Source organism: Prionailurus bengalensis, chromosome D4 (assembly GCF_016509475.1).
Source record: "Prionailurus bengalensis isolate Pbe53 chromosome D4, Fcat_Pben_1.1_paternal_pri, whole genome shotgun sequence".
In the NCBI taxonomy this organism is placed as follows: domain Eukaryota; kingdom Metazoa; phylum Chordata; class Mammalia; order Carnivora; family Felidae; genus Prionailurus; species Prionailurus bengalensis.
The window spans coordinates 81712991-81729487 of NC_057359.1; the positions used below are offsets into that span (position 1 = coordinate 81712991).

Sequence of the window (16497 nt, forward strand, 5' to 3'; positions counted from 1 at the left end):
CTACTATTTCTGCCACAGTGAACTATTATGATTTGTTTCTCTCTTGGTGTAGTGAGTTATCTCTCTACACTCATCAAGATCTACACTCATAGAGGGTAGGGTCTTTGCCTTTCTTGTTTATGGCTACATTCTCAGCCCTTAGTAGAAGTCCAGATACAGACTCAATGTTCAATGGAACAATGGATGAATAAAACAGCATACGCTCTCATGTTTCTGTGCAATGGTCTTGTTGGCTGCTCTTGGGTGAGATGTTTTCCTGGAGCCAGTTTTCGGCAGAGTGAAGATATGTGAATCCACAGGTGTGAGTAATTAATGAGTGTGGTTAAAAATTTATTGTTTTCCCAGAAAATTGCAGTTTGAGATGTGACAGTCCTTTCTAGGTTTCTGAGATTCCCAGAACATCTTCATCCCCAGCAAATAGAAAAGCATTATGAGGGCAAAGAACCAGAGAAGCAAGTCCAAGTTCTTTCTCGTGCACTCCCTTATTGGGTGGGAGCAACAGGGTGTGTTTTTCATCCTGTTCCTGGGCATGTATCTGACCCCAGTTATGGGAGCCTGTTCATCACGCTGGACTCTCACCTCCTAAGTATATTCCAATGTATTTCTTCCTCAGCCACTTGACCCTCATGGATGTCTCCTTTTCATCTGTCACCATTCCTAAGATGCTGATAAACATGTATATTCCAGAAGAATCCATTCCCTATGCTTGGTGCATTTCACAAATGTATTTCTTCATCAATTTTAGTTGTATTGTAGCTTTCTTCTCATAGTGATGGCATATTACAGGTGTGTGGCCATCTATCACCCTCTTCATTATACCACCATCATGAGGGATGAGCTTTGTATCACCCTAGTGGCTAGGTCCTCATTTTTCTCTTATACCCATGCTCTGTTGCACACCTTCTTCATGGAGCAGTTGTCCTTCTGTGCAGGAGCTGTCATCCCCCACTTCTTTTGTGATCTTGCTATTGTGCTGCAGTCCTCCTGCTCAGACATCTCCTGCAATAAGCTGCTTATTCTCACTGAGAGAGGACTGATCTTCATCCTGCCACTGAGTGGTGTCTTAGGCTCATATATCTACATGGCAGGCATCATTCTGAAGAATGATTTGAGAAAGTCTCCAGAGCCTTGTCTATATGTGACTTCTACCTCTTTGTGGTGTTTTTGTACTATGGGACAATTGCTGGTATCTACTTTTTCCCTGCATCAGGCAACATAATTGCTTCTGTGAGGTACATGGTGGTCCCCCCATGCCAAACCCCTTCATCTACAGCCCGAAGAATAAGATTTTCTTATTTTCTTCAGAAAATCTTTAGAGCCAAGGACATACCTCAGTGTTGTTCGTTCAACCTTGCTGTCAGAGGTACTCATGGGGGCTGTAAACACGTCTCTTTAAAAAGTTGTAGTTTGGCCAGTTCTTATTAAGAATATTTTTAACTCTTAACCTTCTTTTCTTGGTCTCGTGTTACGCTTCCTCTCATATTTATGTTCACCTGATTGTTCTTTTTCCTTACCTGCTATCTGATTTGTGTGCATTAATGCTCTGCAGTGAAAATGCAAGCCCTCCTGTAACCTGATGAAATTCTCTGCAAGACTGTGAAACTTTGGCACCCATTTCTCTGGGCTTTAGGACGTTTTAAAATCCTCATTTTTTTCTTTATAACCCTAGCTGGTATTGATATCAACACATATTTTTAATTTTTTAAAAGTATTTGTTTATTTTTGAGAGAGAGCGTGGGGGAGGAGCAGAGGGAGAAGGAGACCCAGAACCTGAGGCAGGCTCCTAGCACTGAACTCTCAGCACAGAGCCTGAGACGGGGCTCAAACTTGTGAACTGCAAGATCATGACCTGAGCCAAAGTCAGATGCTTAACCATCTGAGCCACCCAGGCGCCCCTATATCAACAGAGACTAATCTGAGTTTTCACAGTATCATTAAAGTTCACTTATTTCATGTGTGAGAAATCCAGAAGTTACCAAACTGCTATATATCTGAAAGACATGAGAGTAGCTATTGCATTAATCAAGCATTTAAATGTATATTTATTTACTCCTCAGAACATTTCTGTTATAAAGGTGCCATTATTTTTCAGATTTACAGAGAATCAAACTAAAAGCCAGGGATATCAATTAAGCAGTTGCCCCCCAAGACTTAACCTCAGATATGTGTGAATTCAAAAAAATCATGTGTTTAACCATATTACTTTATTGCCATTATTCTGATTTCATATATGATTGGACACTTTGGCTGTTTTATACATAAAGCATAGAGTATATACTCTTTTGTGTTCCCATTCTGTTTTGTTCTGTATAGTTATGGTTAACTCATTCTCATGGCTTTATCGTTTTCAATTGTGTCTATATTCCTTAATTTATTTATCCACTCTAGTTCTGATTGACATTGGGTAGTTCCCAGTTCAGGGCTTGTGTATATCCTCATAATGGAATTTTTGAAAGAAAATATATGTATACTTCAATTAATTAACAGATAATATTTTAAAAAGTTAGACAAAGTGTTTGCTTCAGTTTCCACTGCTCCCTGTAATATACTTACTCACCAACTTTTATACTGTCCATCTTCTCTACTGTACACATTCTTATGGGCTGGTAGGAGTCATGAGTTGTGGTCTGAATTTGCATTTTTCTGATAACTCATGTACTTTTACCTTCTTTGCCCATACTTACTAGGAATTTGGGTATCCTTTCTTGTAAATGGTCTGTTCTTAGTCATTTGGTGCTGTTTTATTGGGTAGTCTAGTTTTTTTCTTATTGGTTTCTAGGAGTTCTTCATGTATATGTAGATTCCTGGAAATAAGCCATTTGCTGGGAATATGTATTGAGAATATATTCTTGTTATGTGGCTTGCTTTTTCATAATCTTTATGGGTCTTTTGAGGAACAGAGTTTATGTATCCTAACTTAGTCCTATGTATTAAATTTTTTCCTTATGTGGCTAACTTTATCTATACCCTATTTAAGAAATTTTTGTCCACCAAAAGAACTTGATGATATTCCCCTAAATTTTTATCTTAAAAAGATTCTTCTCTTGCTTTTAATATGTGTATCTAAAGTCTGTCTGGGTTCACGTTTGGTGTATTTTTTTTAAGGAATATTTATTTATTTATTTATTAATTATATAATTTATTGTCAAATTGGCTAACATACAGTGTGTAAAGTATGCTCTTGGTTTTGGGGGCAGATTCCTGTGGTTCAAGGCACAGACCCAAATTAATTGTATTCTGTATGAATATCCAATAGATACATATTACAATTTATTAAAAATGCCATCTTTCCTTAGTTGATCAAGTTTGCAACTTAACAAACTTCTCTGTAGTCTATCCAAGAAAATCAATTTTAATTTTTTGTCCTGGAGCTCACTTATCACAGCCCAGATAATCAAGACTTATTGTACAGCAGTTATACTTACAGCTAGACACAAAAATGAGGTAAAAAGATAAGGTCAGGATAAATGATTTACACACACGTTGCATCTCAAAGGTAGAAGCAGTAATTCCTATGTATAAAATTCATAAAATATTTTTAGTATATTTAAATAAAAGATACTATTATAAAATAATACATTGTCTTGATCTTTATCATTGCTCAAATTTTATTGTCTTGCTTAACAGTAAAAATTACAATTGAAAGTACTAATTTTCCAAACAATAAATCATGTCCATGAAAATTGTATGGTACTGAGGGGCATAGATTCTTTTAATTCTTGAATATCTACTGAATACAAAATACTCTTGTCTCTCGTGTAGTGCATTTTGTCACTTTACAGATTTGGAAACCAAGCCCTAATTAAACTTGGTTAAATGATATTGCTAAAGTCAGAGAGTAATAGTTAAGAACATAAATTAAAAGTTAAAACATATAATTTGTATTAACATTTTTAATTTTTTAAAAAATTGAATGCACTGTGATGAACTGAACCTTGTATTAAGAGCATCTTTAAATAGTGCCTGAGATTCAGAATAGTGTTATCAGTCAAATATAGGAGGAGGAGGAGGAAAAAAAAAATCCATCCTTTCTCCATTCAAGGAATCAAATGATTGAATATGAGTTATCTTGGCTTTTTTTCCTTGAATTTCCATTTGAATTTTAGATTCTGCTTGACAATTAAAAAACAAAACAAAACTTGGTTTTTTATTTAGGATGGTATTCAAAATATAAAATAGCTTAAAGAGAACTAACATTTCAAAAATATTGACTCTCTAATCTGGGAACATGTATATATATCTTGGTTATTTTTATCTTCTTGTTTTCTTTCAAGACATTTTTTAGTTTTAAGATACAGGAATTACACATTTTTTCATTCAAACTTTCCCTGGATATTTCATATTTGTATGTAATTTAAAACTTTTGCAATCATTTAACTTTCATATTCAATTTTTTTCTACAATATAGAAATACAATTGACTTTTCTATGTCAAAGTCAATATATAACTATACTGAATTCACTATTCTTATAATTTGTATATTGTTTTTTGTATTTTAGGTAAGTGATAATATTATCAGTGAACAATAAATGAATTCTACCCTCTCAATATTTAGACTCCTTATTCTTTATATCTACATAATGTACTGGTTAAAATTTCTGGTACAATCTTTTGTTCTTGTAACTTTATATAGTAAAATCCAGCTCAATGATTTTTAATAAGTTTACTGAGTTGTAACCTAGATGAAATTGATAAATTCCCAGAAACATACAGCCTACCAACATTGAATGACAAAAGAATAGAAACCTTGAAGAGACCAATAACAAATAAGGAGATTGAATCAGTGATCATAAACCTCCCAATATAGAAGAGCCCAGAACCAGATAGTTTCACTGGTGAATTTTATCAAATATTTAAAGAAGAATTAGCACCAGTATTCTTAAAGTCTTGCAAAAAATTAAGAGAGAACACTTCCAAACTCACTTTAGAAGACAAATATTACCCCAGTATCAAAGCCAGCCAAAAGCACCATATGAAAAGAAAACTAAAAGCCAATATCTTTTGCACAGTGGAAGAAACAGTCAACAAAGCTAAAAGACAAACTGTGGAATAGGAGAAGATATTTACAAATGACACATATGATAAAGGGTTAGTATCCAAAATATGTAAGAACATATCAAACTCAACACCCAAAAAACAAGTAATCCAATTAAAAAATGGATAGTGGGTGGTGGAGAGGGGTGATGGGCATTGAGGAGGGCATTTGTTGGGAGGAGCACTGGATGTTTTATATAAGCAAAAAACCACAGGAATCTACCCCAAAAAACAAGAGCATACTTTACACCCTGTATGTTAGCCAATTTGATAATAAACTATATTTAAAAAAAAGGAAAGACAGTATTTACAAATAAGAAAAAAAAATGGACAGATGATATGAATAGACATTTCTCCAAAGAAGACATCAGATGGCCAACCCACACATGAAAAGATACTCAACATCACATATCATCAGGGAAATGCAAATCAAAACTACAATGAGATAGCATCTCACACCAGTCAGAATGGCTAAAATCAAAAACACAAGAAACAAAAAGTGTTGATGAGGATGTGGAGAAAAAGCAACCCTCTTGCACTGTTGGTGGGAATGCAACCTGGTGCAGCCACTGTAAAAAACAGTATGCAGTTTCCTTAAAATTTAAAAATAGAACTCCTCTATGACCCAGTAATAGCACTACTGGGTATCTACCCAAAAAATAGAAAAACAGTAATTCAAAGGGATACAGACACTCCTATGTTTAGAGCAGCATTATTTACAAAAGCCACATTATGGAAAGAGCCCAAGTGTCCACTGATAGATAAGTGGATAAAAAAGAGAACACACACACACACACACACACACACACAGAGGAATATTGTTCAGCCATAAAAAAAAAATGAAATCTTGTCATTTGCAGTGACACGGATGGAGCTAGAGAGTATAATTCTAAGGAAATAAATTAGTTACAGAAAGACAAATACCACATTATTTCACTCATATGTGGAATTTAAGAAACGAAACAAATGAGCAAAGGGGAAAAAAGAGAGAGGGGGAGAGAGAGAGAGAGAGAGAGAGAGAGAGAGAGAGAGAGACCAAGAAAGAGAGTCTTAACTACAGAGAACAAACTGATGGTTAACAGAGGGGAGATAGGTAAAGAATTGGTGAAATAGGTGATGGGGATTAAGGAGGACACTTGTTGTGATGAACACTGGGTGATATACGGAACTGTTAAATCACTATATTGTACACCTGAAACTAATGTAATACTGTATATTAGCTATACTGGTATTCAAAAAATAAAGCCAATATCTTAATGAACATAAATGCAAAAGTCCTGAACAAAATACTAGCAGACCAAATTCAAAAGCACATTAAAGGTATCATACACCATGACCAAGTGGGATTTATCCCTGGGATGCAAAGATGGTTCACATATGCAAATCAATTAATGGAATATACCACATTAACAAAGTAAAGAAGAAAAAACACATATCATCTCAATAGTTGAAGAAAAAGGATTTGACAAAATTCAACACACTTTTATGATAAAAACTCTCAAAAAACTAGGCATACAAGGAATTTACTTTAACATGATAAAGTTTATATAGGCTAAGCCCACAACCAATATTATATTTAATAGTGAAAAGCTGAAAGCTTTTCTTCTAAGATCAGTAACAAGACTGGGATGCCCACTCTTGCCACTTCTATTTAATATAGTACTGGAAGACCTAGTCAGAGGAATTAGAGGTGATATTTATAACTATAAAGGTTGTTAGTTAACTTAAAGGAGAACAAAGTGGGAGGCATTTCACTCCCTGATTTAAAAACTTACTGTAAAGCTTCAATCATCAAGAAAGTGTAGCACTAACATAATAATAGACATATAGAACAATGAAACAGAATTGAGGGCCCAGAAATAAACCTCATTAAGGAATAAGCCTTATTTTTGTGGTCAACTGGTTTTTGACACAGGTGTGAAGGCAATTCAATGGGGAAAGGATAATCTTTTCAACACATAGTGCTAGGCAACATGGATATCCCCATGCAAAACCCTCAACTTAGACCCTTACTTAATACCATACACACAAAAAAAACTTAACTCAAATTGGGTCACATACTGAAATATAAGAACTATAAGGGTTTTAGAAAAAAATAAGAGAAACTATGTGTTTCCTTGGGTTAGGCAAAGATTGCTTAATGATTCATAAAAGAAAAAAAAATAGAAATTGGACTTCATCAAAGTTCAAAACTTCTGCTCCAAGAGACAAACCGTTAAGACAATGAAAACAAAGGGGTGCCTGGGTGGCTCAATCGGTTAAGCATCTGACTCTTGATTTCTGCTCAGGTCACGATCTCATGGTTAGTGAGTTCAAGCCCCACATCAGGCTCTGTGCTGACAGCGTGGAGTCTGCTTGAGATTTCCTCTCTCTGTATGACTGCCCTGCTCTTGCACGTGCTCTCTCTCTCTTTCTCTCGAAGGAAGGAAGAAAGGAAGGAAGGAAGGAAGGAAGGAAGGAAGGAAGGAAGGAAGGAAGGAAGGAAGGAACTGAAAAGAAAGATACAGATTAGGAGAAAATATTTGAAAATTATGTGTATGATGAGGGTCCAGTCTCCACTTAGAATAGATAGAAAACTTCATACACATGGGGCGCCTGGGTGGCGCAATCGGTTAAGCGTCCGACTTCAGCCAGGTCACGATCTCGCGGTCCGTGAGTTCGAGCCCCGCGTCGGGCTCTGGGCTGATGGCTCAGAGCCTGGAGCCTGTTTCCGATTCTGTGTCTCCCTCTCTCTCTCTGCCCCTCCCCCGTTCATGCTCTGTCTCTCTCTGTCCCAAAAATAAATAAACGTTGAAAAAAAAAATTAAAAAAAAAAAAAAAGAAAACTTCATACACAAATATCCCATGCTGTAGTGCATGTGCTGTCAAGACAGGAAGAAGAACAGGAAGAAGAGCAGTGCAGACACAGTGAGAGGTAGCATTCAGAGAACAGGTTGTGAGTGAATAAAGAGTTCACATGGCTTTGATGCTGAACCGGGTACCAGACAGTTCTAGGCCACCTTCTCCTCTACCTCCTACTCAAACTCACCCTCCTCCTTGACCCTGGAAACCTGGTATCGCTGGTACTCAGACACCAGGTCATTCATGCTGCTCTTGGCCTAGGTGAGCTCCATCTCATCCATGCCTTCCCTCGTGTACCAGTGCAGGAAGGCCCTGCATTTGAACAAGGCCATGAACTGCCATGAGATGTGCACCTGAACACAGATGTGCTGTGAGATGTGCTCCTGGGTGGTGGTGGTGCTGCTACTGGAGGTGGTGGATATTTTTGGCTCCTGGGGCTGAATGTCACAGACAGATATTTTTACATCATTAGGATCCATTTTCATTCTTTTGCATGTGGATATCCAGTTTCTTGACACCATTTATTGAAGAGACTATCCTTTACTTATTGTGTATACACTTGGCTCCCTTGTCAAGGATTAGTTGATGGCATATGCATGGGTTTATGTCTGGGCTCTGTATTCTGTTCCATGTTCTACACGGTTTTATGCCAGTAACATATATTGTTGATTACTATAGGTCTGTATTATAGTTTAAAGTCAGGAAGTGTGATGCCTCCCACGTTGTTCATTTTTCTCAAGATTTCTTTGGCTTTTGTGGCTCTCTTGCAGTTCTCTAAGAATGGAATGAATGGTGGCAGTGGAATATGTGCTTTAATGTAGTTTGGGGTTAGTGGTTTGGGAGTCTACAAAGGCTAGTACTACTCTATCTGGGCCTTTTTGTGATATATGGAGAGACAGATTCCACTGCTGGATTCTTCAGAGGTCAAGGGTGTCCGTGGCCCCTCCACCTTCTCATGACCAGGCAGAGGGGAGGCTGATGTGTCACTGATTTTAGGGACACTTTCTTCTGGGACTCTTTTGTCCCTGCATAGGATCCATCTCAAGAGGGAGGCAGGAAATTGCACAATTAGTTCTGTTGGCTTCTTCTCTAACAGAAGCTTGGGGTTGTGTTCCCCTGGGTCTTTTTCTTGTTGGTAAATGTGAATCTTCCTGCTCATTATTCCAGTGCTTGTGAACAGGAATGAAAGGTGTTAAAGACCATTAGGCCATAAGAGAGGAGTATTCAGATAACAGCCCGGACCAGCAAGAATTGGCATCCATTGGAGGAAGGTGAGGAACCATCACTTGGCCTAGATATGTGTGTGTATGTGAGGACTAGAGACAGAAAGAGAAAATGGGTGTTTACATTGCTTGTGTTTTTAGAGGCTAAGTGACTTGCACACTGACCTCTATGATGCTGCTAGCCACATGTGGTCATAAAGTTAAATTTAATTAAAATTAACTGAAATTACAATCTTAGTTCCTCAGTTTCAGTAGCTCTATTTCAAGTCTTCAGTCACATGGGGCTAGTGCTGCTATAGTGGACAATGTAGATACAGAGCATTTCTATCCTGGTAGAAAGTCCTAATGTATAGTGCTAATAGTAGACCATGGAGGGCTGGAAATCTTTTGCTAATGTGTGCATGTGTGCTTGTGTGTGTTTATGTGTGTGTGTGTGTGTATGTGTGTGTGTGTGTGTGTGTGCGTGTTGCTTCTTTTTATGTTACTTGTATGTTGTGTTTGACTATGTGTGATTCATATTGTGTGTAGTGGGGATTTTGTGTGTGTGTGTGTGTGTGTGTGTGTGTGTGTGTGTGGTTTGTGAGTTCCCTGGATGACTGGATGTGGTGTTCATATAATTTTTTAAAAAATATAATTTACTGTCAAATTGGCTTACATATAACACCCAGTGCTCATCCCAACAAGTGCCCTCTTCAATGGCCATCACCCATTTTCCCCTCTCCCCACCACCCCCCCCATCCACCCTCAGTTTGTTTTCTGTATTTAAGAGTCTCTTGTGGTTTGCCTCCCTCCCTCTCAGTTTGTAACTATTTCTTCCCCTTCCCTTCCCCCATGGTTCTGTTAAGTTTCTCAAGATCCACATATGGGTTAAAACATATGATATTTGTCCTTCTCTGAGTGACTTCTTTCACTCAGCATAATACCAACCCTCTTGCACTGTTGGTGGGAATGCAAACTGGTGCAGCCGCTCTGGAAAACAGTGTGGCGGTTCCTCAAAAAATAGAACTACCCTACGACCCAGCAATAGCATTACTAGGCATTTACTCAAAGGATACAGGAGTGCTGATGCATAAGGGGACATGTGCCACAATGTTTATAGCAGTGTTTTCAACAATAGCCAAATTATGGAAAGAGCCTAAATGTCCATCAAATGATGAATGGATAAAGAAAATGTGCTTTATATGTACAATGGAATACTACTTGGCAATGAGAAAGAATGAAATCCTGCCATTTGCAGCAACGTGGATGGACTTGGAAGGTATTATGCTGAGTGCATGATTTTTTTAAACAGCTTTATTGAGGTGTAACTGATACAAAAATCTGTATAAAGTTAATGTATACAATTTAATGAGTTTGGACCTATGCATATACATTTGAAGCTATCACCACAATCAAGGCAATAGACATGTCCATCACATCCCAAAATTTCCTTGTGCCTCCTCTTTTTTTGAAGTTAAAATAGCTTAAAATGAGATCTACTCTTTTCATGAATTTTGAAGTGCACAATAAAGTACTGTGGACTGCAGGCACTATGCTGTATAGCAGGCCTCTAGAACTAATTCATCTTGAATAACCAAAACTTTATATCAATAACAGCTCTACCTTTCTCCCCCTCCCCTTGGTAACTACTGTTTATTCCCTGTTTCTACGAGTTTGACCCTTTTAGATACCTCATAAAAGTGAAATCCTGCAATATTGGTCCTTCTGTAACTGGCTTATTTCATTTAGTGTAATGTCCTCCAGGTTCATCCATGTTGTCACAGATAGAAGGATTTCCTTCGTATTTAAGGCAGAATAATATTCCATTTTATGTTTATACCACGTTTTCTCTACCCATTCTTCTCATTTGGGTTGTTTCTATAACTGAATTATTGTGAATAGGACTGCAGTAAACATGGAAGTGCAGATATATCTTTGAGATCCTGATTTCAGTCCTTTCTTGTATATACCCAGAAGTGAGATAGCAAGATCATGTGGCAATTCTATTTTTAATGTTTTAGGGAAACTCCATTCTGTTTTCCATAGCAGCTGAGCATTTTACAGCCCCCAAACAACATAGAAGCGTTCCTTCTGCATGTTTTTTAAAGTTGTGTGTGACAAAATGTTTCATCTTAAGGAGGAATGTAAGTTAGTATGAATCCATGCAAACTTCTACACTTTTGAACTAGAGATGAGTATAGGTCAGAGAGAGCCAAAGCATAGGACCTTGGGTTTGTTTCTGTGTTACTCTGTGTGTCTGTTTTTGTGTCTAACACACTCACATATGTGCAGGACATAGCAATATGTGTATGCACTTGACTTAGGGAAACAGCCCCAGAGTCTTGTCTCAGCCCTCTTGTCTTGTCTCCTCTTGTCTCCCCTTGTCTCAGCCCTAGACATAAACAGGAAGCTCTAAGCAAAGTCCTCTTTATGCTAAGTTGGTGGCAATTTGTCCATGTGGTTTGAAGACTACTGAACTTCTCCAGGGCCCCCAATTTTCTTCATTGACCTTCAGTAATTTCCAAATTTCCACTTTGGGGAACATGGTGTAGTTAATTCTGGAACCTTGTCTAGTTACTCAGATGACTATGAATTCTGATATAACTCCTCAGTCCAATACCATCTGTAATATCTTGATTCTCTGGCCACACCATTGGGCAAATTCTCATGTCACTCACATTGCTTGTGTGCTTAGAACTTAGCCATTTTGGGGACACCTGGGTGGCTCAGTTGGTTAAGCATCCAACTTTGGCTCAGGTCGTGATCATCAAGCTATGCATTGGGCTCTCTACTGTCAGCACAGAGCCCACTTCATATCCTGTGTCCTCCTCTCTCTTTACCCCTCCCTGCTAGTTCTCTCTCTCTCAAAATAAATAAATAAACTTAAAAAGAAAAGAACTCAGCCATTTTGAAGTACTGGAGATAAAAGGGGAGAGAGATGATGGCAGACATGAAGAAGTTATTTATTGGAAAATTTATTTAAAATGCAGTGAGTCAATTGCTGCGGATGAAGTAATCTTCAGGGGCCATGGTCTGGGCCTTCACTGTTTCCCTGAATGTGTGAGAGAGACCACAGAAGTAAACACATTTTCAGTAAGCTATTTGATTTTGCTTGATGGCCTATTCATACCTCCGTTATCTTTAATTCCTGACCTGTGATCTTGGTCACTCATCCTGCCAAAACAGTGAGTTTATTTATTTTTTGGTCACCATTCATTCATTCATTCATTCATTCATTCATTCATTTATAAAATATTTTATTTTTAAGTAATCTCTACACCTAACGTGGGGTTTGAACTCACGACCTCGAGATCAAGAGTCTCATGCTCTCTACCAACTGAGCCAGCAAGACACCCCTGACTATTATCTTTAGTCAATAATTTATCAACTCTTCCTGATACATTTTCCAACTTAAAGGTTTTTTTTTTTATTTTGGTGAAATGTGCGTAACATAAAATTTACCATGTAAGTAATTTTTTAAGTGTGCAGTTCTGTGGCATTATGTACATTTACAACATCACCACCATCTACTTCCAGAACTTTTTTATCTTCTCAAAATGAAACTGTATACACTGAACAATTTCTCATTTCTCTTCTCCCTAACTGCTGACCACCACCATTCTACTTTTTGTCTCTATGAATTTAACTATTCTAGGATCTCATGTAAGTGGAATCATACAGTATTTATACTTTGGTGACTGACTTATTTTAGTCAGCATAATGTCAAGGTTCATCCAGGTTGTAGCAGGAGTCAGGATTTCCTTCCTTCCATTCCATTGTATGTATATACCACATTGTGTTTATCCGTTCATTTGTCAATGGACACAGGTTGTTTCCATCTTTGGCTGTCATGAATAATGCTGTTTTGAGAAAGAATGAAATCATGCCATTTGCAGCAATGTGGATGAAACTGGAAGGTATTATGCTGAGTGAAATAAGTCAGTCAGAGAAGGACAGATGTCATTTGTTTTCACTCATATGTGGATCTTGAGAAACTTAACAGAAGGCCATGGGGGGAGGGAAGGGGAAAAAATAGTTACAAACAGAGAGGGAGGGAGGCCAAAAAACCACAAGAGGCTCTTAAATACAGAGAACAAATTGAGGGGGGATGGGGGGATGGGGGAGAGGGGAAAATGGGTGATGGGCATTGAGGAGGGCACTTATTGGGATGAGCACTGGGTGTTGTATGTAAGCCAATTTGAGAATAAATTATATTCATAAAAAATGAATAATGCTGCTTTGAACATGGGTGTACAAATATTTAAGAACCTTATTTCAATTGTTTTGGATATATACCCAGAAGTGGAACTTCTGGATTTATGATAATTCTGTGCTTAATTTTTTAAGGAACTGCCATAGTGTTTTTCATAATAACTGCACCATTTTACGTGTACCAGCAATACACAAGTGTTCCCATTTCTCCACATCCTCATCAACACTAATTTCCTTCCTTCCTTGCTTGCTTGCTTGCTTGCTTGCTTCCTTCCTTCCTTCCTTCCTCCCTGCCTCCGTTTTTCTTTTTTCTTTTCTTTTCTTTTCTTTTCTTTTCTTTTCTTTTCTTTTCTTTTCTTTTCTTTTCTTTTCTTTTCTTTTCTTTTCTTTCTTTCCCTTCCCTTCCCTTCCCTTCCCTTCCCTTCCCTTTCTTTTTGATGATAGTCATTCTAATGGTGTGAAGTGAGTCTGTGTATTGAGGGCTTATTTTGTACATGGCATGTTTCTTTAATCTTCTCAATGCTTAAGTGGCAAGCATGTGTATGTGTGTATGTGACAGACAGAGAGACAAAGATAGAGACAGAGACAGAGAGACAGAGAGGGCAAGCAACAATCAGGATAAGCAAGAACCAGATACAAGCTCATAAGCAGTCTGGCTGCAGAGCTATGCTCTTCATCAGTGCTGTGAGGCTGCTTACTTGAATGTGGGCTCCCCAGAGGAAGGGATTTATTCATTACTTTCTTCCTAGTGCCTATCACAGTGTCTCCACATGTGTAAAAAACAAAATCAAAAAAGAATGAGTTGTTCCTGATTTTGACTGAAGAGTTTGGTGTCACGTACTTTCTCCAAGTGACTGTCAGGGTTCACACAAATCTCATTGCATCCCTCTCACGAGACTGGACGAGGCATCCATATGTGAATTGCAAGGCAATATTTGCCTGAATGCTGACAGTCACTTGGAGAAAATATATGACTATACAGTAATTTCTATGCATAGTATTTCTAAGCACCTGTCATTTCCCATTTCTCTTTATTCCTAGAGGAGAGAAAGCAGCATGAGGGGGGAGAACCAGAGCAGCGTGTCTGAGTTCCTCCTCCTGGGGCTCCCCATCTGGCCAGAGCAGCAGGCCGTGTTCTTTGCCCTGTTCCTGGGCATGTACCTGATCACGGTGCTGGGGAACCTGCTCATCATCCTGCTCATCAGGCTGGACTCCCGCCTCCACACCCCCATGTACTTCTTCCTCAGCCACTTGGCCTTCACTGATGTCTCTTTCTCTTCTGTCACTGTCCCAAAGATGCTGATGAACATGCAGACTGAGCACCTATCAATCTCCTATCCAGGATGTATTTCACAGATGTATTTTTATATACTTTTCGGTTGTGTTGATAATCTCCTTCTCGCAGTGATGGCATATGACAGGTATGTAGCCATCTGTCATCCTCTATACTACATCACCATCATGAAGGAGGATCTGTGTGTGCTGCTGGTGGCTGGCTCCTGGATTCTCTCCTGTGGCAGTGCCCTCTTACACACCCTCCTCCTGACCCAGGTGTCCTTCTGTGCTGACAACATCATCCCCCACTTTTTCTGTAGCCTCCCCATCCTACTCAGGCTGTCCTGTTCAAACACCTCTCTTAATGAGCTGGTCATATTTACTGCAGGGGCTGCAGTTGTCATTTTCCCGTTGACTGGCATCCTGGTCTCTTATGGACGCATTGGGGCTTCTATTCTGAAGGTGCCCCCTACCAAAGGTATCCGCAAAGCCTTGTCCACCTGTGGCTCCCACCTCTCTGTAGTGTCTCTATTCTATGGAACAATTATGGCACTGTACTTTTCTTCCTCATCGAGCAACTCCAATGACAACGACATGATTGCCTCACTGATGTATACAGTGGTCACCCCCATGTTGAACCCCTTCATCTACAGCCTGAGGAACAGAGACATGAAATTGGCTCTGGAGATTCTTTTCAGAAACAACATTGTTTTCACCAAGTGAGAATCACCTAATTGTATTACTTTACCCACTGACCTTGTTAGAGATGACTTCTTGCAAAATTGTTTGTTGACTATCCATGTCTCTTGCATTTTCCCAACTACTCTTTAAATGGACAGTTATGTTGTAGGACCTGACCCCTTTCACTTTGGTCATACCTAGCTTTTAATTATAACCCACAGTTTCTATTTGTTGAAGTAAATGAGATATAAACAAGCTCCTTATTTCTTGTTTCTTGTCTACAAATATTCAGTCAAGTTTCTAATGTTTAGTTTTAGAAAGTCCAGAATGCTTACCTTCTAAATGCAGTAGCTAGATAATAAAGTGATTTCGATGGTTTGTTAAAACTGAAATGAACTTTAATTTGATTGTGCCTGTGACAAGAAGTTAATAGGGGAGCACAGAGGAGTCAATTCAATTACCAAATTTCTCCATTTTAGAAAGATTATGATTTTCTGCTCTAAGTTGGATTTTTGTGGTGAGAACAGCCTCTATCTGTCTGATTAATTTTAATCTGGGAAAATAAGTGTTGTCTTATTCCCAAACAGAGAGCTTCTACTTCTGAGAAGGAAAAGATAAATGTGTGAATTCATAACTGTTCAATATTTACCATGACTACTATATGCTAGGCAATTTTCCAAGCTCTGGGTGTGCAAGTTAAAAAACAGAAAGACCTCCAAATCGATTGCCATGCAGAATTTACATTCCAGCATTCCTGACCCCACTCATCATGCTCCTTTTTTTTTTCCATAGCAGTTTTCAACCTTCTAACATACCATGAGCTTTACTTATTTCCTTTATTGTCGTTGTTTCTTTACTAGAATGTAAGCTCTGTGGGAGATGAGTTTTTGTGTCTGAATTAAACGCATAAATTTTAAGTTTTGTTTGTAGGTAAAAACTGCTGTAAGTAAAGGAAACATTAAAGCGGGGAACAATATGATTTAACTTATAAGTGGAATCTAAAAACAAAAAAGAAATGAATAAACTAACAAAACCCAGAATCAGACCTATAAACACAGAGAACAAACTGATGGTTGCTAGAGGGAAGGGGGGTCAGTAGTGGGCAAAATGGGTGAAGAGGAGTGGGAGAAACAGCCCTCCAGATATGGAATGAATAAGTCATGGGAATAAAAGGCAGAGCATAAGGAATATAGTCAATGGCATTGTAATAACAATGTATCAGGACAGATGGTAGCTATATTTATAGTAAACA

At 38.3% G+C, this 16497-nt stretch overlaps 1 protein-coding gene, 1 non-coding gene and 1 pseudogene across 2 annotated transcripts; 2 read left to right on the forward strand and 1 right to left on the reverse strand.

Moving 5' to 3' along the window:
* The first annotated feature begins 430 nt into the window (after window positions 1-430).
* LOC122474422 lies at window positions 431-1425 on the forward strand (annotated as a pseudogene).
* A 10929-nt stretch (window positions 1426-12354) lies between these two features.
* TRNAK-CUU lies at window positions 12355-12429 on the reverse strand. Its single transcript has one exon. It is a non-coding gene; the product is annotated as a tRNA-Lys (tRNA).
* A 1913-nt stretch (window positions 12430-14342) lies between these two features.
* On the forward strand, window positions 14343-15287 carry LOC122475368 (olfactory receptor 1J4-like). The gene has a single exon (XM_043567295.1). It carries the CDS (start codon window positions 14346-14348, stop codon window positions 15285-15287), a length of 942 nt encoding a protein of 313 aa, XP_043423230.1. The 5' UTR covers window positions 14343-14345.
* Window positions 15288-16497: the final 1210 nt, after the last annotated feature.